Source organism: Penicillium riverlandense, assembly GCF_028828495.1.
Source record: "Penicillium riverlandense strain IBT 135883 chromosome Unknown utg000003l_segment0_segment0, whole genome shotgun sequence".
Lineage (NCBI taxonomy): Eukaryota > Fungi > Ascomycota > Eurotiomycetes > Eurotiales > Aspergillaceae > Penicillium > Penicillium riverlandense.
In genome coordinates this window covers 6,311,832-6,333,107 of record NW_026643196.1, presented here as the reverse complement: position 1 = coordinate 6,333,107, position 21,276 = coordinate 6,311,832, and the positions used below count along the sequence as shown (strand labels likewise).

At 53.6% G+C, this 21,276-nt stretch overlaps 10 protein-coding genes across 10 annotated transcripts; 5 read left to right on the top strand and 5 right to left on the bottom strand.

The window, feature by feature from the left end:
• Positions 1 to 1,233: 1,233 nt before the first annotated feature.
• N7474_006203 (glycoside hydrolase family 31 protein) lies at positions 1,234 to 4,453 on the top strand (the record flags this gene model as incomplete). Its single annotated transcript, XM_057197618.1, has 5 exons — positions 1,234 to 1,323; positions 1,368 to 2,092; positions 2,202 to 2,609; positions 2,670 to 2,840; positions 2,890 to 4,453. 5 exons carry the CDS (start codon positions 1,234 to 1,236, stop codon positions 4,451 to 4,453), a joined length of 2,958 nt encoding a protein of 985 aa, XP_057055014.1.
• Positions 4,454 to 4,791: 338 nt separating this feature from the next.
• N7474_006202 (iron-containing alcohol dehydrogenase) lies at positions 4,792 to 6,106 on the bottom strand (the record flags this gene model as incomplete). The annotated part of the gene is made up of 3 exons (XM_057197617.1): positions 4,792 to 5,096; positions 5,148 to 5,172; positions 5,228 to 6,106. 3 exons carry the CDS (start codon positions 6,104 to 6,106, stop codon positions 4,792 to 4,794), a joined length of 1,209 nt encoding a protein of 402 aa, XP_057055013.1.
• Positions 6,107 to 6,780: 674 nt separating this feature from the next.
• Positions 6,781 to 8,923, top strand: N7474_006201 (LCCL domain-containing protein; the record flags this gene model as incomplete). The annotated part of the gene is made up of 2 exons (XM_057197616.1): positions 6,781 to 7,244; positions 7,309 to 8,923. The coding sequence occupies 2 exons, from the start codon at positions 6,781 to 6,783 to the stop codon at positions 8,921 to 8,923; spliced, it is 2,079 nt and encodes a 692-aa protein (XP_057055012.1).
• A 481-nt stretch (positions 8,924 to 9,404) lies between these two features.
• Positions 9,405 to 11,201, bottom strand: N7474_006200 (tRNA threonylcarbamoyladenosine dehydratase; the record flags this gene model as incomplete). Its single annotated transcript, XM_057197615.1, has 3 exons — positions 9,405 to 10,660; positions 10,714 to 10,807; positions 10,872 to 11,201. The coding sequence occupies 3 exons, from the start codon at positions 11,199 to 11,201 to the stop codon at positions 9,405 to 9,407; spliced, it is 1,680 nt and encodes a 559-aa protein (XP_057055011.1).
• Positions 11,202 to 11,553: 352 nt separating this feature from the next.
• N7474_006199 (palmitoyl-(protein) hydrolase) lies at positions 11,554 to 12,548 on the top strand (the record flags this gene model as incomplete). The annotated part of the gene is made up of 6 exons (XM_057197614.1): positions 11,554 to 11,636; positions 11,691 to 11,702; positions 11,753 to 11,843; positions 11,898 to 11,951; positions 12,004 to 12,392; positions 12,443 to 12,548. 6 exons carry the CDS (start codon positions 11,554 to 11,556, stop codon positions 12,546 to 12,548), a joined length of 735 nt encoding a protein of 244 aa, XP_057055010.1.
• A 272-nt stretch (positions 12,549 to 12,820) lies between these two features.
• On the bottom strand, positions 12,821 to 13,572 carry N7474_006198 (Serine hydrolase FSH; the record flags this gene model as incomplete). The annotated part of the gene is made up of 2 exons (XM_057197613.1): positions 12,821 to 13,471; positions 13,531 to 13,572. 2 exons carry the CDS (start codon positions 13,570 to 13,572, stop codon positions 12,821 to 12,823), a joined length of 693 nt encoding a protein of 230 aa, XP_057055009.1.
• A 510-nt stretch (positions 13,573 to 14,082) lies between these two features.
• N7474_006197 (putative short-chain dehydrogenase/reductase family protein) lies at positions 14,083 to 15,205 on the top strand (the record flags this gene model as incomplete). The annotated part of the gene is made up of 2 exons (XM_057197612.1): positions 14,083 to 14,266; positions 14,328 to 15,205. 2 exons carry the CDS (start codon positions 14,083 to 14,085, stop codon positions 15,203 to 15,205), a joined length of 1,062 nt encoding a protein of 353 aa, XP_057055008.1.
• Positions 15,206 to 15,609: 404 nt separating this feature from the next.
• N7474_006196 (sugar phosphate isomerase/epimerase family protein) lies at positions 15,610 to 16,695 on the bottom strand (the record flags this gene model as incomplete). Its single annotated transcript, XM_057197611.1, has 1 exon — positions 15,610 to 16,695. The coding sequence occupies one exon, from the start codon at positions 16,693 to 16,695 to the stop codon at positions 15,610 to 15,612; it is 1,086 nt and encodes a 361-aa protein (XP_057055007.1).
• Positions 16,696 to 17,847: 1,152 nt separating this feature from the next.
• On the top strand, positions 17,848 to 18,456 carry N7474_006195 (uncharacterized protein; the record flags this gene model as incomplete). The annotated part of the gene is made up of 1 exon (XM_057197610.1): positions 17,848 to 18,456. One exon carries the CDS (start codon positions 17,848 to 17,850, stop codon positions 18,454 to 18,456), a length of 609 nt encoding a protein of 202 aa, XP_057055006.1.
• Positions 18,457 to 19,692: 1,236 nt separating this feature from the next.
• On the bottom strand, positions 19,693 to 20,154 carry N7474_006194 (uncharacterized protein; the record flags this gene model as incomplete). The annotated part of the gene is made up of 1 exon (XM_057197609.1): positions 19,693 to 20,154. The coding sequence occupies one exon, from the start codon at positions 20,152 to 20,154 to the stop codon at positions 19,693 to 19,695; it is 462 nt and encodes a 153-aa protein (XP_057055005.1).
• Between the last annotated feature and the right edge of the window lie 1,122 nt (positions 20,155 to 21,276).

The window sequence follows — 21,276 nt, the reverse complement described above, 5'->3', positions numbered from 1 at the left end:
TAGAACTGTGGAGTCGGGGCTTTACAATACTCAACCCCTCCAAGTCTGAGGCTCGCGGACACGACTTCCCTGTTTGTCTACACCTTCCAACATGATCGTTGCCTTTGTTTTTCGCCAAAGCGGTTAATAATATTCTTGGTCCCGAGTCTTCTTGAAAAGTAAGATGGGACCCAAATATTCTCGAAAGGGCTCATTAAGGATAACTCTAACTAGTGCCAAACGGGTTCCGGTACTTCTTCTCCCTCAAGGAGAGAGCAAAGCGAAAGCGCGATCAACAAGACGGACAATGTGCCTCTGTTCAAATCCCGCCAGCCTATAAATCAGACGAATACCGCGGACCCCAGACAGCAAATCCACGACCACTGTCCTCCTTCGCTCCCGACTTTAGTCGTCAGTCCCAGCACCATCCACGAGCATCGCATGAACAGCCACCGCCCTACCAGAGACAAAGGCTTCCAGTATATGACCCTTCGCGATACCGTCCTGTGGCTCCCACACACTTCAGTACGTTTTCCAATACGAGAGGACAGTCTTCCAGTCTGAGTGGTGTACACGTCCCAGACTCAAGATCGTCGATATACCGGCCGTCGCTGGATGGACGCCCGCACATTGTGTCGATGGGACCATTTGATTTAGCAGCGTCAGTCCCCAGACCGGAATCTTTTAATTCTTCTACTGCTGCTCAGTCGGCAGGAAAAGGATTTGCTAGGCAAGGCGAGGGTAGAGAAAGAGCAATTTCTGAGCCCATGTCCGTTGCTACTGCTCAGGGCACTAGGAAAGGGTCGAAGCCTGTTCTGTCACGGCTGATAACCAATCTCAGATGATCTACGGTATGGAAATTTCGCGACTATTATGAGAAGCGAGGCGTATAGGAGTTTTTCCTTTGCTTTTTCTTGGAAATTTGATCTTTTTTCAAGGGTATCGTCAATTCGGATATTCGCCCAGAATATAGTTAAAAGCACCCACCATCATGATTATCTCTGAAGCCATCTCCTTGGAGCAGATTTTAGAGCCCTTGATTGGGGGCCGTGCTCCGCCACACCCCTCCCCCCGGGCCCCCACCAAACAACCCCTCAGCCCCATGCCACGGGTGGCTGGCCGATCCCTGGATTGATGTAACTCTGCTATGTACGCTATGTTCTCTGCGCTCTCATTATTGGCTCTGTTCCTAGTTTCTAGGCACTTGACATACAACGAGCTCTCCCTACCCCGCCAAAGCTTGATCCAGCCGAAATGGAGAATGCTACAATGACGCCTCATTCCCTCGCTCATGCCGCTTGGACCTCGGACGTGGCCGCCAATTATCTCACAAATTATAAAGGGGTATAGGATCGCATGGGGATCCTTAACCACTGTCTTTTTCACAGAACAAAGGGAGTTGGAAATCAATAATCATGGTGGGTTTCGCAAAACTTCTGGCAGGTTCTTGGCTACTGCCGCTAGTGTACGGAGCGAGTTCAACGGTGCCTTATTCGTCGACGACCTCGATGCGCACCCAATTCACCCTTCCGGCATCTGCAGATGTCGGGGCGCAGTTGATCGCCAACATCGATGACCCCGAGGCAATTAACGCCCAGTCCGCTTGCCCTGGTTACAAGGCATCAAATGTGAGGCAATCTTCTCGCGGACTGACAGCCAAGCTGCTTCTGGCGGGCAACCCCTGCAACGCGTATGGGACTGATGTAGATTCCCTGGATTTGTCTGTGGAGTATTTGGCAACGGATCGACTCAATATCCAGATTCTCCCAACTCATATCGATTCCTCCAACGAATCATGGTACTTGCTGGGAGAAAATCTCGTTCCTCGACCCCAAGCGGATCAACAAAGATCGAGCAAGGACAGTGACATCGAATTCTCGTGGACAAATGATCCCACATTTAGTTTCACTGTGACCCGGAAGGCCACTGGCGATGTTCTCTTCGACACAAAGGGCTCCGTCCTGGTTTACGAAGATCAATTCATCGAATTCGTGACTTTCTTGCCCAAGGACTACAATTTGTACGGAATCGGAGAGCACATCCAGCAACTCCGACTCCTTGAAAATCTGACTCTAACCCTCTATGCTTCGGACATTGGGGACCCGATTGATGGGTAAGTCATGTGTTTGTCGCTTTGGCGCTTTTTTTTGGGGGGGGGGGGGGCGAGAAGCCTCTCTACAAACCTCTGCCGTTCTTGATGCTAATATGCATTTGGTTTCTAGAAACATCTACGGCTCTCATCCTTTCTATCTGGATACCCGATACTTTGAGGTTGACGACCACGGTTCTCATAGGTTGGTCGCAAGCGACCAGGCTGATCAGTCCAAGAATTATGTCTCCTACTCCCACGGGGTCTTCATGAGAAACGCTCACGGCCAGGAGGTGCTCACGCATCCTCAGAATCTCACGTGGCGTACGTTGGGTGGTAGCATTGACCTGACTTTCTATTCAGGACCGAGCCAGGTCGATGTCACTAAGAACTATCTGACCAGCACTATTGGTTTGCCTGCGATGCAGCAGTATTTCGCATTTGGCTACCACCAATGTCGTTGGGGGTACCAAAACTGGTCTGTCGTCGAAAATGTTGTGGACAACTTTGAAAAGGCCGGAATTCCATTGGAAAACATATGGTGCGTTGACTTTGCTATCTTGCAGCTAACGGGGGAAAACGGCTGATAATGCCGTGACAGGAATGATATTGATTACATGAAGACTTACCGTGATTTCGATAATGATCCCATTCGATTTTCTTATGAAAAAGGCGAGAAGTTCTTGGAGAAGCTGCACCAAAGCGGCCGCCATTATATTCCCATCGTGGATTCGGCTCTCTATATCCCGAACCCGAACAATGCCTCCGATGCGTGAGTCGTTTGTTCTTAAAGCCAAAATTGCTCGTTGACTTTTATCTAGATATGACACCTACACTCGGGGCGCAAAATACGATGTCTTTTTGAAGAACCCGGATGGCAGCCTCTACATCGGCGCTGTCTGGCCTGGCTACACCGTTTTCACTGACTGGCACCACCCCAAGGCCGGTGATTTTTGGACGAATGAGATCGTGACTTGGCACCAGAAGCTGCCGTTTGACGGGATCTGGATTGATATGAGCGAGGTGTCCTCGTTCTGCGTTGGTAGCTGCGGGAGTGGCAACCTGTCACTGAATCCCATTGATTCCCTGGGCCCCGGATCCAGTCCCCCGAGCGTCACCTCCTACCTGCGCACCACGCCCACTCCCGGCGTACGCAATATCAACTACCCCCCTTATGTCATCAATCACGATCAGACCGGTCACGACCTCGCGGTGCACGCCGTCTCTCCCAATGCCACTCATGCCGATGGGATTCAGGAGTATGACGTCCACAATCTGTATGGGCACCAAGTTCTCAATGCCACCTACCATGGTCTGCTCGGTGTCAATTCCACAAAACGCCCGTTCATTATCGGACGCTCGACTTTTGCCGGATCTGGGAAATGGGCTGGCCACTGGGGCGGCGACAACTACTCCCTGTGGGCCTACATGTTTTTCTCCATCCCGCAGGCGCTCTCCTTCTCGCTCTTTGGAGTCCCAATGTTTGGAGTGGACACGTGCGGCTTCGCCGACAACACCAACGAGGAGCTTTGCAACCGATGGATGCAGCTTTCCGCCTTCTTCCCTTTCTACCGAAACCACAACGCGATCGGGAACAATCCACAGGAACCGTACCAGTGGCCGTCGGTTGCGGAGGCTTCCAAGACCGCCATGAAAATCCGATATGCCCTTCTGCCGTACATCTACACTCTGTTTTACCAAGCGCATGCGACGGGTTCGACGGTCATGCGCGCGCTGGCTTGGGAGTTTTCAAGTGATCCCTCGCTGGCCGTGGTGGACACGCAATTCCTCTTGGGTCCTTCCATCATGGTGGTTCCGGCGCTTGTGCCCTCCGTCGACACTGTGCAGGGTGTCTTCCCTGGCGTGAAACAGGGTCAGATTTGGTATGACTGGTACACACAGACTGCTGTCGACGCCCAACCGGGTGTGAACATGACCATCTCTGCCCCTCTCGGTCATATACCCGTCTTCGTGCGTGGGGGCAGTGTTCTTCCTATGCAGCAACCTGCTATGACTACCCGGGATGTCCGCAGCAGCCCGTGGTCTCTACTGACGGCGCTCGATGGCGATGGAACCGCATCGGGCCAACTGTACATTGACGACGGGGAAAGCCTGGTTCCAGATGCCACGCTCAGCGTTGAGTTTGAGGCGTTCCAATCCAGCCTCCGCGCCTCGGCTACTGGAGACTGGAAGGAACCTCAGTCACTCGCCAATGTCACCATTCTCGGGCTGACCCATCAGCCAGGGGCAGTGACCTTCAACGGACAGAAGGTCCCGGCGTCATCGGTCCAATACAATGCCCACTCGCGGGTGTTGTTGGTGAGGGACCTGCAAGACCTGACTTCGGCTGGCGCTTGGAACGAAGATTGGGTTCTGAAGTGGTAAATTCGATTGACTGGGGTGATTACCACCCGTAGGGGTCGGAGGCCTGCGGAGCAGCTTGCTGTGTACTCTGATTGGTATATCCGGTGCAGCTCGCCAATGCCAACACGGTGGATGGGTCCATAACCGGGCAGATGGTTGCTCAATGGCGGGTTTATCTGGGTTGAAACAAGGATCCCACTTCCCTACACAAGACAAATTTGGTGCCGAAATGACGAGAAATTCCAACACGCTTCAATCCCAACGCATTATGCGGCCCTTGGCATCATCTCGTACATTGACCGTCCCGTCTAAACTTCAAAGCCAAATATAAAAAAGTGATTGTGAGGGATGATACGAGACTACTTGGCCACCTCCAGGATCTCTCTGAGCCCTCGTAAATCGGGCAGATTCTTCTTTCCCGCGAGCACATCGCTTAGCGTGTTCGCAGCGATCTTTTGGATTTGCTGCTCGTCCGTCACACCCACCTCGGCCAGGGTGTGGGGCAATCCCAGCAGCGCGACAAAGCGTGCAACGGCGTCGCCTGCCTGCGTCTCCTCCCACCCTAGCGTCTCATTGAATATGGTGAGGATGCGCGCCTGGGGTGCCTCTGTCTCGTGCGCGGTATACCGAAGGACATGCGGGAGCAGGATGCAGCTTGTGATTCCTGTTCCTTTCGATTAGGGACATCTACGATCGTACCATTGGGTTTTCTTACCATGCTGTACATTGGCCAAGCTTCCCTGAAGTACTTATTAGCACGGGGTTGCCTCGGGAGCAGATCCAGCAGTCTCTTACCAGTTGATGCCCCATTGCATGGCTGGCGCCAAAGCGCACCCCCCACTTCATGTACGGAAGAAGCGCCTCGCGCGATCCTTGCTGGCACTCCGAAATCCCGCGCAGCCGCTCTGTTTCGTCCATCGTCTCGCGGCCGGCGTGGTACTCGCACAGCCCGCGTAGCATCTTGCGCAGCCCCGAGGAAATGACTTCCTGTGCCTCGGCCGGACAGCCTGGATAGCACATCCCCTCGACGAAGTGGTCGACCGCGCGCATCCCCGATGCGAGCCACAGATGGGCCGGCGTCGTAGAGGCGACCCGCGGATCGAGCAGGATGAGTGACGGCGCGCCCTGGTTGTGCGCGAAGTGCTGCTTCTTGCCCTGTGGGTTCGTCGCGCTGGCGAACGTATTCCACTCGCCCGCGCTCAGGCTGGTCGGCACGCAGATCAGCCGCGCGGTTGGAGCCCGCAAGCGATCGTGGCCAGCCAGCCCCGTCACCGGATCGACCAGAGCTTCCATATCTGCCGCGCCAAATCCGGTGGGCAGCGTGGCCGCGAGAATCAGGGCCGCCTTGCACGCGTCGGAGTAAGAACCCGAGCCGATACTCACAACGGCGTCAATGGAGCTGGCCTGCACGCGGTGCGCGATGTCAATGACATCCGCGTAGGGCGAGTGGCTCCCGACTCCGATCTTTTTCGACACCTGGTACGGATCATGGGCCAGACGGTCTTCGAGGTTACGGATCAAATCTGTTTTGGTGTCGAGGCTTGTGCTGACGACGAGCAGCACGCGTTGTGCTTGCCACCGGGCGAGAGCTTCAGGGATGTCGTCGAGGTACGAGGCATGCAGAATGGCCTCATGGCCTTCACGGTCGGCCAGAGGGAGCTGTTGGACACGCATGATGAGTCGTGGTCCGGAGAGACGAAGAAGCGGCCGATGACGATGACGATGACGTTGTTTTGGAGAAAAGGAGGGGGGGCGGGGGGGCGGCGCCGAGCCGACCAGGGCGTGTGGGGTCTTTGGGAGAGGGGCGAGAGGGTGGTCTGGAGCAGTCCTAGTACTCGCCCCCAAGTCAGACCCCCAACCGCTGCTGACTGGGGCGCGAGTACTAGGAGTTGATGCCGGCGGGAGGAACGGAAGCAAGTCTCCGACAGTCTCTCGCCACGCTCACGCTGATTGGTTTCCCCCGACACCGCCCCTCCAATCATCTTCCCGGCCACGACCACATTTCACTTCCTTCTCATTCTCATCCATCCTCTTCGTTCGTTCTTGTACGGGGATTGGTATATTCATCGTCTGATTCTTTTGGCAATGTCTACCCAGTCGTAGACTCCTCCCTTCCCTCTCTTACCCAACTCCTGTCGCTTTGCTGGTGTGCCTGGTGATCCCTCCGCGCTAGCCTTGGCGATCTCCCCACGCCGTGCCTCTCGCAGATCTAGTGTCTGCTCGGCCCGCCGCAGCCTCATTTCATACTACATATTATTCTTCTTCTCCTTGCTGTATTCATTCCTGGGTTGCTACTCATCGCGTCGCTCGTTTGTGCTCATCGTGATCGCCCCTGTACCTCCGCAACCATGCTGGGAGAGCGCCACCCGGAGGCCAACCGGCTCTATGTGCCCCCATTACTCGAGGAGGACCCGCGCATGGCCGATCCCGACGCTTCCGAATACCTGCCACCCCCCGACGTCGAAGCCGGCAGCGTGCTCCCCGTTTGGCTACAAGAGTCATCCAAATCCTTTCGCTGGCAATGGGTGCCTTTGCCACTTCGCAAGGCCGGTCGTGCGACCGCACGATGGGTCAAGGGCCCGGATCCACCGCATACGCTCTTGTTGAAACCGTTGTTCCCGCGCGTTCAGGAGCTGCCCGTCCAGTATCTGGATCACTTTTTTCCCAAGCGCAAGCACAAGATCTCTCTCCTGATGCTTCTGTACCTGTCGTGGTTTCTGCCGTGGTTCCTGGTTTTGCTACACTCGCGCTCCTCGGGTTACATTGAAGGATATGGCCGGCCACAGACTCTCTCATGCGGGACGAATTTTTGGTAACCACCCTCCGCGTTTCTCGGCCTGAGAAGATCGGCGCTAACGCTTTTGGTCTTGATTCAGGGATTTCGGCAACGGATGCGGTCTCAATGGGAACAACTGCCGTCCATTTTCCTCCTCGACGATCGCCTTCCGGTGCCCTGCGAACTGCCGGGATACCAAGCTGTTAGAGCCTCATATTGTTGGAAATCAGTCCTACAACTACCAAGGACTGGTGATTGGGGGCCCGCAACCAGATAACCCTGATCCCGCCATCTATCGCGCCGACAGCTTCGTCTGTCAGGCGGCGATTCATGCTGGAGCTATTTCGAACTCGGTCGGCGGCTGCGGTGTGACGAAGCTTGAGGGTGCAGCGCACTCTTATCCGTCTGTCAAGCAGAACGGGATCGAGTCTGTGGGATTTCCGTCTACCTTCCCCAAGTCCTTCAGTTTCCTGAAACTATCGTCGTCGCAGGCGACCTGCCCACCCGACCCGCGCTGGCCGCTCCTCGGGGTCACTATTGCCGCGGTGGGCGTCCTATGGCTCTTTTGTACATCCCCACCGGTGCTGTTCTTCAGCACGTTTTTCATGGTCTTTTGTCACACGGGCCTGGTCGCCGATCCGCCCTCATACCCGTTCCTGACCGACCTCGTGTCGGCCCTACTATCTCGGTTGCTGCCGGCATCGTTTGTGGCCTATGTCCTCTACAAATTCTGTGCAGCGCCACTACTGCAACCTATTACGTCGCCCATCTACCAGCTGTCGAAGATGTTCCTATATTTGCCGCCAGTCTTCTTCGGTGCTCTGAACAACTACACCTTTGCGCGTCTGATTCCACTTCAGCGCCTGACACCGAAGGACATTCAGCAACAGCCCGGAGCGAAGCTGGCCTTGGCCCTAGTGATTCCTACCATTATCATCATCGTCCTGAGCCAAGCATGGCAGATTCGCCAGGGTGGGCTGATGCCGCGCTACCTGAAGATATATTGCACTATGGGCCTGATCATTCTTATTCTCCTCCCGCTTCCGGGCCTACGCCTTCGCATTCATCATTACATTCTCGCCATTCTGCTCATGCCAGGTACCGCCTTTCCAACCCGCCCCTCGTTGATCTACCAGGGGTTGCTTCTGGGTCTCTTCGTCAACGGTGTCGCACGGTGGGGATTCGCCTCGATTATTGAGACACCTGCAGCTCTCGGCGAACGAGGGTCCGGCTCCGATGGACACAGCTGGTGGTCTACATATCCCAACATCACAGATGCATCGGTCAAGGTCTCCTTGTCGGACTTTGGGACCAGCAACACCCATCGGGGCAACGGAAATATCTCGTTCGCTCTCTGGGAACATGAGCGGATGGCTAATCTTGCTGTCGACGGCATTTCAGTCCTGCTCAATGACGTTGAGCGCTATCGAGGCTATCTAGACGAAGACCCGCAAGGTAGATTCACCTGGCACCGCCATGGTCACGACGGCTTGGAACTGCAACATGGTTCGCGCCTGGCACGCCGCAACGGTGATGGGCAGCAACCCGTGGGTCCTCAGTCCATTCCGCTCACTGAGGGTGATCCGGACGATGAGCCTGAAGGCCTCTTCTTCCGCTTTGCATTTCTGAGGGGTTCTGAGGCTGGCATGTATGGACCTGCAGGGGTCTGGGAGAGTGATGGCGAGTGGCATTCTCCATCGCCCCCGAAGAAGTAGTCGTGGCTTATGATTCTGGTTTCTGGAGTTTGCTGTACCTTTGTTGATACATAGAAACTATACTGGTGTACGGTCTGGGATTGGGCAGAGGCGCTGACAAGAGATGGACGATCCCGTACACGGCTTTTGATGTGTTTATATAACTGTCGAGCTTATACCATGTGCCGTCTTTATTTTTACCTTGGTCAATCTATACTTGGAGTAGCTGCTTTTGTATTTGTGATCTTCCCCGCTCCGCGAATCCTCGGCCCTGGAGGTTGATTGTAGCTTGCTCGAAATACTTGCTACTAAGATCATGGATGATGGATGATTCCTTCATAATCCGGGAGTTCAACGAACCAGGTGGACAGGTGAAGCAGGTGTTGTCATAGGTGGTCCTAAATGCTACATCGTTATATCGTCGATTCCTGTGGTCTCATGTTTTTCATCATTCATTAAATATCCATCGGCTCTTATATGGATTGATCTACTTTATTGCAGTTCAACGATACTGTTCATACGCTTGAGCTTCCTTCCTCCGCATGTCCACCCGCTGCAACACCACGGCGTTGTAAATTTCGGTCACGTCTTTTCCGTCCTGCAGCACTTCGCGCTCGTGCCGAGCCGCTTCCTCCTTGGTCATGCACACCAATTGATCCAGCTCCACCGCAACGGTCTTCTGTCCTTCTTTCTCCAAGGCGAGATTCAATCTGAATCCAGCAGCTGGCACCTGCCACGGTACTAAGACCAGTCGGGTGCCCAACCCGCTAACGGCGCTCTTCCCGCGCCAGACGTCGTCCACAAGAAAAGCAATGTCGTCCTTGTTGATGGGCAGACGGAGTCCGATGGGGTCTTGGCCGGCTACCTGCCGAACTAGACGTTCGTACAGACTCTGAAAAGAAGCCATCATGCCATCGTACATCTTGTCGCGGCCCTTCGAGCTCATGCTGTATTCGATTGGATATCCCGTCACGCTGCAGATCACATGGTTGGCGACTGTGTACCCAAAAACCGCGGGCATGGTCCCCAACACTGGCAGAATGCGCACCCGGAAGTCTGGGAGCACGCCCAGTTCGCCGACTTGGCCCTTGGCATACTCAGTTTCCGGTAGCGGGAGCAGACTCGCCTTGCCTGGTCCTGGCTTCTCAGTCGAGAACACTGCTGCAACCCCTGAACTGACACCCATGGCTTTTAACCGGCGCCGCGTGCTGCGAGACAGAGGATCATCCGTGCTCTGGGAGATGTCACCAACCGCGATGCGAGTCGGGTCTGACTTGCAGCCCGCACCCATAGATGAGATCACCGGCAGAGAGTTTGTGTGGCAGTAGTATAACAAGCCCACTTTAGAGGTGATATTATCGATACAGTCAAGCACGTAGTCAGGACGGCGTCCCTCGCCGTCATGAGTCAAAGTCCACGGCCCCAGCAATGTTTCAGCGACTGACTTGTCGAACAGCTCGTTGCGGCAGTCGAACATGACCCACGGAGCAATCTGTTCGAGTCGCCGCCGGATGCAGTGTACTTTTGGTGTTCCCACGTCCGCCAACGTGGCGACGGCATGTCGGTTCAGCGATGAGAGCGTGACCTGGTCAAAGTCGATAAGCCGGATCTTGGACACACCTGACCGGGCCAGTGCCGCAGCAGCGTGCGATCCAACACCCCCACAGCCGACCACGACGATAAAGGAGGAGCGCAGTCTTGCTAGGCCTTCATCGGTAAGAAAGACGCGGTTGCGCGCGAGTTGTTCAAGAATGAGGTCTGTCGGAGCCGATTTTAGATATACGCGTCGCAGCAACATTGAAGGAACATACCATCATCGTAGTCTCCTTGTTGCGCCCTGCGCGCCAAAGCTGTGCCGCGTTCGTCCTCCTGACTCAATTGCGCATCCGAGGCTGCGGCGCCGAACTGCGTGAGCTTCAAGTCCACCAATTAATCCACGGATTCTAGAATTCGAGAGGGGAAAACTCACCTTCTCTGCATGGTGTCGCTCATCAATCTCCGGGATGGAAGCCTTCAGGTCATGCACGGCCTCCTTCCGGCGAAAAGCTTGGTATCCGAAAATCGCGCCCGCTACAGCCGCGCCAGATAGCACAGCCGTTGTGACGAGCTGCGTGGGCTGGGAGCCCGCCTGGCGCTGCAGCCAGGACGCCATGTTCTCCAGCACACCCTTGTCCTCGGCGTCTGATTTCTTGCGTTGGGGGTCTGGATGGAATCTGTCGCGGTCGTCAGAATCGAAGCCATAGGCGAGGTCGGCATCATTGGGCGCGGAGGACCACCACTTGGGGGGTTGGGGATGCATTATTGGGCCTGCAAGAATGAAGAACTTACTGGACACACCTAGTAGTCGTCTATAGTAATGATGCAAGTGAACGAACCAGTCGAGAACGGGATTGATCATCGGCCATCACGTGAGGCGGTACCAACTGTAGTAGATCGAGTCGGAACCGACAGGAACTAATGAATACGAATACTGAATCATGTGGACAAATAGCGATACGAAGTGAAACTGTCCAGCTTACATTGGCATCCATAAGATGATTCCGGCCAGTCGTTGTGTCGACAGGGTGGTGCAATCGTTGCCAGTCATGTGATCAGGTGCCTGAGTTCGACCGGCTTCCTTCCGCTCCCGTTGTTGCATCGCAGCAATCATCATGTCGACCTTGGCTCCCTTCGTGGTGCCGGCGCTCAAGAAGCATACCGCCACTGTCATCATTGCCCACGGACTCGGCGATACGTGAGTAGACGACCCGGCAACTGGATGGACACGTTGACTGACCATTGACCCTAGTGGCGCCGGATGGTATCAACTCCTCGAATGCCCGAATTGTTGGTCGACGTTAACACCCGCAGGATGGCCCTTGCCCAGAACTGGCGCCGTCGAGGCAAGTTCGACGAGGTGGCCTTTGTCTTCCCCAATGCGCCTTCGATTCCTATCACCTGTGTACGGACAAGCCTGACCGTCCATTTAGCGACGAGTGACTAACTCGTCCTCCAGAATTTTGGCATGAGTATGCCGGGCTGGTACGACATTGCCAAACTCGGCTCGGATGTATGACTTGCCCCCCTCCTCGGAACCAAACCCTCACTTACTCGCCAATTAGGTGGACTGGAAAGAATCCGTTAACCTGCAAGACGAACCGGGCATCCTCCGCTCACGCGACTACTTCAACACACTGATCAAAGAAGAAATGGAAAAGGGCATCAAACCGTCGCGGATCGTGCTGGGTGGGTTCTCGCAGGGTGGGGCCATGTCGGTGTTCACTGGTGTGACAGGGAAGGAGAAGCTGGGGGGTGTCTTTGGGTTGTCGTGCTATCTTCTTCTCAGCGATCGCATCAAGAATTACGTTCCCGAAAACTGGCCGAACAAGAACACGCCTTTTTTCTTGGCCCATGGGTTGGATGATGCCGTGGTGCCTTTCCAATTTGGGGAGAAGTCATCGCAGACCCTAAAGGAGCTGGGGTTGAAGGATGTTACGTTCAATCGTTATCCGTATGTCGCTTGTGGCCTCTCACATGGGTATATGCTAACAGTGATTGCAGCGATCTCGGCCACTCTGCGGATCCCGCCGAGATCGATGATCTCGAGCAGTTCCTGGGGAAGACTATCCCGCCCGAAGGAGATGGCCAGGCGACTGCTGGTTTATGACTTGATGATCCCCATCTTAGCTGGCCGGAGAGACTGCAGTCTTCCTGGGGCCCTGCCTTGATTCTCGGATTTTTGATACTACTTTTTGCGATTGCATTGTCTCGATCCCAGTCTCCGAAAGCACCTGATACTACTCGAAAGCAGCGCTAGTTGATTTTGGAGGATGCTGCTCGGTACATAGGCTTCTGGTTATACATGAGATAGCGGTCCGAGCGTGTTCTCATCGATATCCGCACAATAAGATTACTCTTCAGCTCCACGAAATGGAACTCCTAAGTGGAAAATGCCCTTGCCACGGTCTCTTCAATCGCTCTAGCCATCTCATCCGTATTCTTCGCATCGAAGGGCACCATATGCTTCGATCCATGATCATATAACGCCGCCTTGGAGGGCTCACACAGACCGTGCAACTTCATGCTCTGCGGATACAGCGGATCCAGCTTGCCGACAATATGCGCCGTGGGGATGGGGATGGTGTATGTATCCGGCTGCGGCGTGATATATGCCATGCCCGAACGGTCGAACGGACACCCTCCACAGAGAAATACAGCCGCCCGGAACAACGGCGGAGCATGTGGGTACACCTTGCCGTGGTGGATTATCAGCGCCGCGGCCAGCGCCGCGCCCTGGCTGAAACCCATGACGGCATCGAAGGGCCCTTGTTCGGAAATGATCCTGTAGGTATGCTCGAAAGCCTCGAAGACGCCCGCTCCGGGCGTCGGACCACGCGGGTAGTGGTTGTAGAACGGACCGTCGAAGATGCCTTCGAGTTCTGGACCCTCTCGAGTCAATATTGCTTGGCTCTGGGGGACAAGGAACATACCCGACTCGACTTGAGCATCCTGGCGGCCATTCACGAAGATAAAGCGGTGGCCCTTCTTCTCAAGCTGCTGTCGCAGTCCGCCGGTCTGGATTTCCAAGATCTATCCCGGTCGATCAGCAACAAAGAAACCCGCCGCCCCCCCGGAGAAAGGGATCTTACTTCGGCATTTGTTCCGGCGCCGTGCAGGCAGAGGAAACGCATGTTCGTGTGACGGGAGGATAATTACAGATGAGAATACTCCCCTGGCGCAGGTGTTGGTTTATGTATCGTGCGGATGCAGGGGGCCACTCGGATCAATCAGAAATCCAATCAATAATGGACCGGTCCTTGCCTCCTCTGACCAATTGACTTACGACGGAGTAGTTCGTCACTACGTAGCTATTGGTAAATCATTGTGTTGCTGGTGTTCCGTGGTACATTGATTTATTAGTGTAGCTTCCGCCCTCGGAGTGTTCAACGGTTGCAACCCCTGTCGTGACCACTCCCAAAGGTTGCCAGGATCAGAGACATTGATTCCATCATCGCCCCCATAACTGTCTCGATTTCCTTCATTCTTCTTCTTCTTCTTCTTCTTCTTCTTCTTCTTCTTGCAAGGTCCCTCATCATGGACAGAGTGATCTGCATCTTTAGTAGCTGCTCGGGTCGCTCCGGCTTCATCGGCCCCGTCGCTATGACATTCTGGTCTCACCCCTGATCGCTGAACTAGGAATCATGGATTTCCGCGACGTGCTCTGCCTGCGCGGCTTTGCGACTTATGCCGCCCGTCATCCCTGGGAGATGTGTGCCAGCGTCGGGCCGACCCTGAGCGAGGTCACTTTTGGTCTGCTCGGGTCGTCGTTCAAGCCAGAGCGCGACTTCAGGAATCTCGAGGGCAAGGTTGTCTTGGTTACCGGAGGTGAATCCTCCAACGACTCCCGACCATTGTCGAATACTAACTAACCGCCTGGCCTCTACAGGGAACACCGGCCTGGGCAAGGAGACCATCCTCAAGCTCGCGGAACACAACCCGGCACGCATCTACTTGGCAGCCCGCAACGAGTGCAAGGCGCGAGAGGCGATCAGATCGATCCAAGCCAGCCTCTCGTCCCCCGCCGACATCAGGTTTCTCCCGCTCGACCTCGCATCTTTCACATCCATCCGGGCGGCGGCAGACAAGTTCCAAACCGACTGCGACCGGCTGGACCTCCTTATTCTCAATGCGGGTACAATGGGCAATCCGCCGACCACAACCGAGGACGGGTTTGAGGTGCAGCTCGGTACGAACCATGTGGGCCATTTTCTCCTGACGAAGCTGCTTCTGCCCACGTTACAACAGACCGTCGACCGCGAGAAGGCGACGGGGCTCGACCCTGACGTCCGCGTGATAACACTAGCTTCGCTCGCCCATACTATCGCCCCATCTTCCCTTGAAGGAATGACATCCACACCCGGCCTGTTAGCAAGTAGCACCTGGACTCGCTATGGTGCCTCCAAGGCAGCTAACATTTTATTTGCGTCCGAGCTTGCGCGCCGACATCCCGAGATACTGTCCGTAGCGGTCCACCCGGGTACGGTCAATAGTGACCTGTACGAGCATGCTAGGCGGGTCGATGCCATGACAAAGTATAGCGTGGGTGTCATGCTACTTTTCTTCCGGAATGTCTCCAGTGGCGCGCTCAATCAGCTCTGGGCAGCTGGGGTTTCCAAGGAGAAATTAGTCAATGGAGCTTACTATACCCCTGTTGGGTATCGCACCAGCGGAACGACTGTGGTCCGGGATGCAGATCTCGCTCGGGAGCTCTGGGACTGGACGGAGGAGCAGGTTGCCGCCCACACGGACTCCAAAGCCCTATGACAAGCGAGGTACATACACACTCTATCTTTTGCCACACCTCTGTACAGCCCGAACAGCCCGAACATAAGGTCACCTTGGTTTTTCCTCCTCGCGGAAGAAGGCATTCATAGGGAGTCAATATCAAGAGGAAGGGACGAAATCACGTTACTATTCTTGGCTTGTGTGGGTTAGCCTCCATTCTTTCTCTTCTGTAGACATCCCAGTTGACTCTTTCCATTTCATGACTTCCGTTCTTCAGAGTACTATTGACCGATATTTGTATATTTGTACCGCTAGGCCAACAGGCATGTTATGTGCCTCCTGTATGGGATATAAGAGCAACCTCAAGAATGCGCCCTGAAAATGGACTACATACAAGAACCGAGAGAGGAGCCAGCGCCTCGCCAGAATAAGACCAACGCACTCTAGGATGTAAGAGGATCCTTCGCCGGTCTCCTGTCTAGAGACTCCAACATCCGCCGCCAGGACCTGCTAGCCCGTGCGGCATGCTCATCAGCCACCTGCGGGTTATCGACCCCGAGAGTCCGCGAGAATACCTCCATGCTAACCCATCCCGAATACCCCAAGCGATTGAGACAGGCATCCGCGACTTCTCGGATTGGAAGGTAACCGCCTCGCTCTTCCTCGCACGGAAAAAGGCGAGCATTCCGCGACCATGCCAGGAGCTTGGGCATTCCCGGTGCTTGGAGAAAGGGAGCTCTTGGGTCGACCCGCTCGCCATCGGCCAGTTGAACGATGATCACTCGGTCTGGGTCGACCTCTCGGACCAGCCGATCCATCGACTCTTGCAATTCCTTGTCCGCACCGGCTGGTTGGCGTCCCGTTGGGCTGGCGGGATCGGCCCACATGCGAGCCGCAATATTGAAAGTATCCAAACAGAGGCCTAGATTAGACCGGTTGGCCCGCCGCACTAGGTCCCAGGAATCCTCCCAAGTATTGATGTGTGTACCCCAGGCAAGCGCCTCGTAGGCGACGCGCACGGGGTGTGCCAGATCGGCGGCCTCGGCTAAATCGGAGGCTAACCGGTCTCGGTCCCCAGTGATCTCGGAGGCATCGAGGAAGGATGACGGAATTAGAATGAAGAGATTGTCTCCAAGGATCTTGGCTAGTTGGACCCAGTGCTTGAACTCATCAATGCGCTTCGCGTGGCGGGCCGGATCGATGAGGCCTTCGTAATGGCGAAAGGGCTGCAGCGCCAGCACTTGAAGATCGCGCTGTGCACAGAGATCGCGGATGGCGTGTGCGGCGTCGATCTCGTGCTCCCGATCGGAGCGATCTGGAACAGCGCCCGACGACTGACAGCACAGCGTCTTGGCAAGCTGCGCTAGATCATCGTGAAAGAGCTCGAGGCCTTGCTGGCCATTTTTTGCAGCGGCGTCAATTTTGGCCCTCAATGGGTGCAGGTGGGCGGCTCCGAGGCTCACGGTCGCAATGGCCGGCTTCCATCGGGCGTCGGACTCCGAGTTGGGTGGGCTGGGAAGAAAACTCATAGCCCACGTTGGTTGTTCGTATAGGCAGCAATTTAACACAGAGCGAAGATGGTGTTGCCCGGAACCATTCTTCCTCCCCATATATAAAGCAAGCAAACAAGGGCAACAGTGTAGATCATGGCCTCACGCCACTCGTCATGCAGATGCTTTTCGTGTGCCCTGTCGATCGAAGGGGTTCCGGTGGGTGGAGTGGGCCTTTCCAAGCGTTGCGAGTGGTCCAGACACCGAACTGTGGCACCAAGAGTTGTGCAACCAATGTATGTAAAATTCGATGGCGATCTGCGTCACTAGGCACTAACGACAATATAGAAAACTACTTATCGATCTCTAAAGCAATGTTGTTCTCAGGACACAGCAATGACTGCAGGCACTCTAGGTATTCTAGCGGCCAGGGAGTGAAGCTAACGTCACCATCGCCAGATTTGGCACCGTATCATTGCGACACAGACAAACAATATATAACCCCATCTAGCCAACCAGCTTGTTCTGTCATCCTTGCCTTGTGTGACCTATACCTGGAGTTTTTATTGTCTTGTCCATATGATCGTCATTATCCCCTTGTACTTCCCGATTAGCCTCCTCGGGCAGCTCGTGTAGCTCATGCAGCAAGAGTGCCCAGACTCTTCTCCTCATACCTACTTCAGCCAGCACGAGCTGAAGTTGGCAGCCAAGGTGCCGACAGAAACCGTATTACGGCGGGTACCGCTAGGTCCAGTCATTATTTCATACCAGACCGGTCACCGCCTCTGCAGGACGCCCCTTCATGTTCCAGACCTTACCATCGCCAGTCCCTAGGGGAAAAGGTAGTCTTGACAGAGAACCATAGATGGGGAATTCGAGAGGGTTGATGCAGCACAGCAGCAGCCGGGGTCTGTGGTGGAAGATATTTTTGAGTTATGGAGCGGCGGAGTCGAGTTTACAGGTAGCGTGGGGCCATCTATATCGTCTTGGCAAGAAGCTTCGACTCCAGACATCGATTAACTACATAGAGGATAATGGGCCTCTTCCTTCCAGAACGGACAAGAGAGGAAAATCGTCGGTTGATAAGCGGATGCTTGCTGACCGAGACGCTCAAATTGACGCCGAGCAGGTCTCCGGCCAACATTCCCTCTGGCGCGATGTGTATCGTGTCATGCGATGTCCCGGGCCTCCATGTCGCCACGAAGGTCAATATTGCTGGCAAGACCCAGAGAGCAAAAGACACCACAGGTTGAAGACACACCATATGAAGGCCCTCGTCAATACGTGGAGCAAGGAGGAATCCTTGAGACCGATGATGATGTTCCCGAGAGCCTTCGGGAGCAGCCGTATGCTGAGGAGAACCAGCGACATGAAAAGCGGAAGAAAACCCCAGATAATTCTGCAGTCGGTTCGATGTGTCCCCCGATCAATATCAATGTCCTCCCGGCTGCTCAACAATCGATATCTACTCCTGATAATGGCGCCACGCCTGCTAAGCCTGGCTGTGCCGACTCAATCATGGTTCACGGGCTACTTGATGTCGCCGTGGAGGAATATACCGAATGGCAGCAATCCCGGGTGAGCAACGAGGCTTTCAGAGATCACATCAACAAAGCACGCGATGTGACTCTCGAAAATTGCCTCGATCTCATGCAGATTTATGAGGATCGAGACCAGGGCTTTTTTGTCAACCATGGCGTGAAAGTAGGTGCCGCCCAGCGGTTCGTAAGTGACATCGGCCTTTGGGTGAAACGACATGCAGAAGTCAATTGCAACGAAAATAACAGTAATTCAGTCTAGTTATGTTACAGTGAATAGAACTGCCGACATTGCCATATTGAATTTATCTTTCTGCACGGTTCCGGAATCTACTTTCCGGCGTGTCTAGTACTTGCCATGGAAGAGACCTAGTATATCAAACGATTTCTATAGTCTGTAGTTACTACAATGATTTTCGAAATCAGTTTTACCAGCAATCTCTCTCTCTGTTTCCCAGGCCCCGCCACTAGTCCGTACTAGGAAATAAATCACCGGCTTCGCGCTTGTCTAACTAACTAGTGGAGCGGGAAGTGTTGCACAGTGGCGCGTCAGGTCAGGACTGACAGACCGACAGGAGAACCAGGGAATTCTGGCTGCCGCTGAGCCGAATGCTGCGACGGAATAGAATAATGAAGCAGTCTAACGTCTTATTATAATCGAATAACGAGAGTTGTATGTGGTAGAATCTAGACTACAGGAGTTCTGCCCTCCAACCATCTCGATGCCCTGTCTGTAAGGCCAAAATCTGTCACGTGGGCGCTGGGCGCCAGCCCGGCTGCACTAACTAGTTATGTGTCAGTGCAATTATCCACCTGGTAATTTACAATATGATCCAGCTGCTGCATTCCTAGCGCTTACTCAGCTAACCGCCACTGTCTATTATGGAAACTGGCGCCCGATGTGGAATTTACACGTCCATTTTCCACTCCGACAATTCCCGCCTGTCTGCTGTATAAATACAGTCAGAATAGCTAGTCTGAATAGCATCGATTTCATCATTCTCCAATGAGACTACTAGGTAGAATTACTAGTGCATACGCCCATCAGACATCCTGACATTATGTATCTTCAATGAGTCAGCGTAAATTACAGTAAGTTCCCATAGAATCTGATACAACGTTCTAGGCAGGGAGGGGGATCTCTCGATATGGCTTGGTACTGTGCCCTGCCTTTTCTTTATCGCTGGAAACGCGGTAGAAGAATCTGCGGGGGAAAAAATAGCCCCCTAAATATTTTCCTGGCTGGACTTAGGGAGCAGCTCAAGGTATGAAAAACAAGACGTTACCTTTACGACGCAGAGAATATGAAGGTTTCTTCAGAACGCGATAGAACAGACTTATAAAGCACATGTCCACAAGTCGACATAGTGCCGCAGAAACCTATTTTATGAAGTATTTTGACGGCATGTCTTGAAGAGAAAGATAAGTTACATGTCAACGCATTTTGTTAGTAAACAACCCCAGATAGAATAGCTTTGCGTAATAATAGCCGTACCAGCTAAGCTTGTGTAAGTTCTGCACCGTTGGCAGCTTGCCGTGCGGCTTCTTCAGACACAGCCGCGTTGGGGGGACCAGGGCCTTGGTATAACACACCGCTAGTGTGGACATCGTCAGAGACCCTGTCTCTGATCTTGTGATTTTCGCTTAGATCAAAAGACGATACCTGGGACAGGGTATGGGCATGCATGGCGTGAGTATAGGCTTCCACGGCACTCTGAATTAAAAGATTGCTAGCACTAGTGCCACTAGAGTCGAAGATCGACAAGGGCATCTTGGGCTGTAACGATTGTCCGCTGGTGGGGACATCGTCAGAGACCTTGTCGCTGATCTCGTGGTTTTCGCTTGAGTCAAGGGTCGATATCTGGAAAAGAATATGGTCCTGCATGGCGTGAGTATAGGCTTCCAAGGCACTCTGGGTTGAAAGATTGCCCGCACTGGAGTTGACGACGGATACGGGCATGGTGGGCGGCACGATTGATGCGTGGCGTATTTTCGGTCACTAGTGGAATTTATGTTGTCGTAATAGAATGCTATAGGCCTTACTGATAACTTTTGGAGTCAGCGCGGTTAACTGACTAGCGAAGCAGCGGTCAATAACCTAAGAAGATAGGAAACATCGCCTTCCGAAGGGGTTGCAACTCATCAAGACAAGAAATAAAGACTGTCTCAACAAGATGGTATGATAACAATTCCATGCGCTTACCTTCTATACAGAGAGTCTAGGCTCAGCGAGGATCCTTGATTGTAGGCAGATGTCGTCTGACTTGAGCAGAAGGTTGGCGAAGGCAAAAATGGGCGTATAAAGGTATGCTTCGACGAAATCGTTGTAGAAGCAAGTAGGATAGAATAGTACCAATGATAGAGGTAAAAAATAATTGGAGGACAACTCACCAAAGGTAGAGGATACAGTGATGTTAACGTGCAAATTCAGAGAAACCAAGAGGGGTTGAGAATCTACGCTGACTAAAAAAGACAACAATTGTTAATGAGGGGTATTACTATAATTTACGGTGACTTATCCAAGATACAGGGGACAAAACTAAGGCACAGCGGAAATATACAGTGGCACCGCAAATGTCTGTGAACCCCCAAAGTACCTTTCTTTACCGCCTCCTTATAAGAGACATACCGCCCACTAATAGTAGTTTGTGAGTGGAGCGGACACTAATTGCCGGCAGAATACTAGCGCGATACTCTAGGGGGTCAGATTTTTGCGGTGCCATTGTATCATAATACGGACTAGCTGTTGGAGGTGGGGCTCAGGAAACACAGAGAGAGACTGCAGGTACAGTACTTCCGGAAATCAGTGTCACCATCTACACTCTTTGATTCATTCTCGAACCCTAATGCCAAGAACGCTAGATTGGATGTAGGATAGTGCACGAAGAACTTAGAATACCTGAAACATGGTTTATACAGTACTATAATATAACCACTCATCTTTACGGAGATGCTTTAGAATATTCTACAAGGACTGTTGAGGTGATTATCACCCATAGAGCAGCGCAGGTGTAGTTATAGTCGACAAGTTATTGTCATTGATTATACAAAATTTGGCTCTACACTCGGTATTAATACGAGG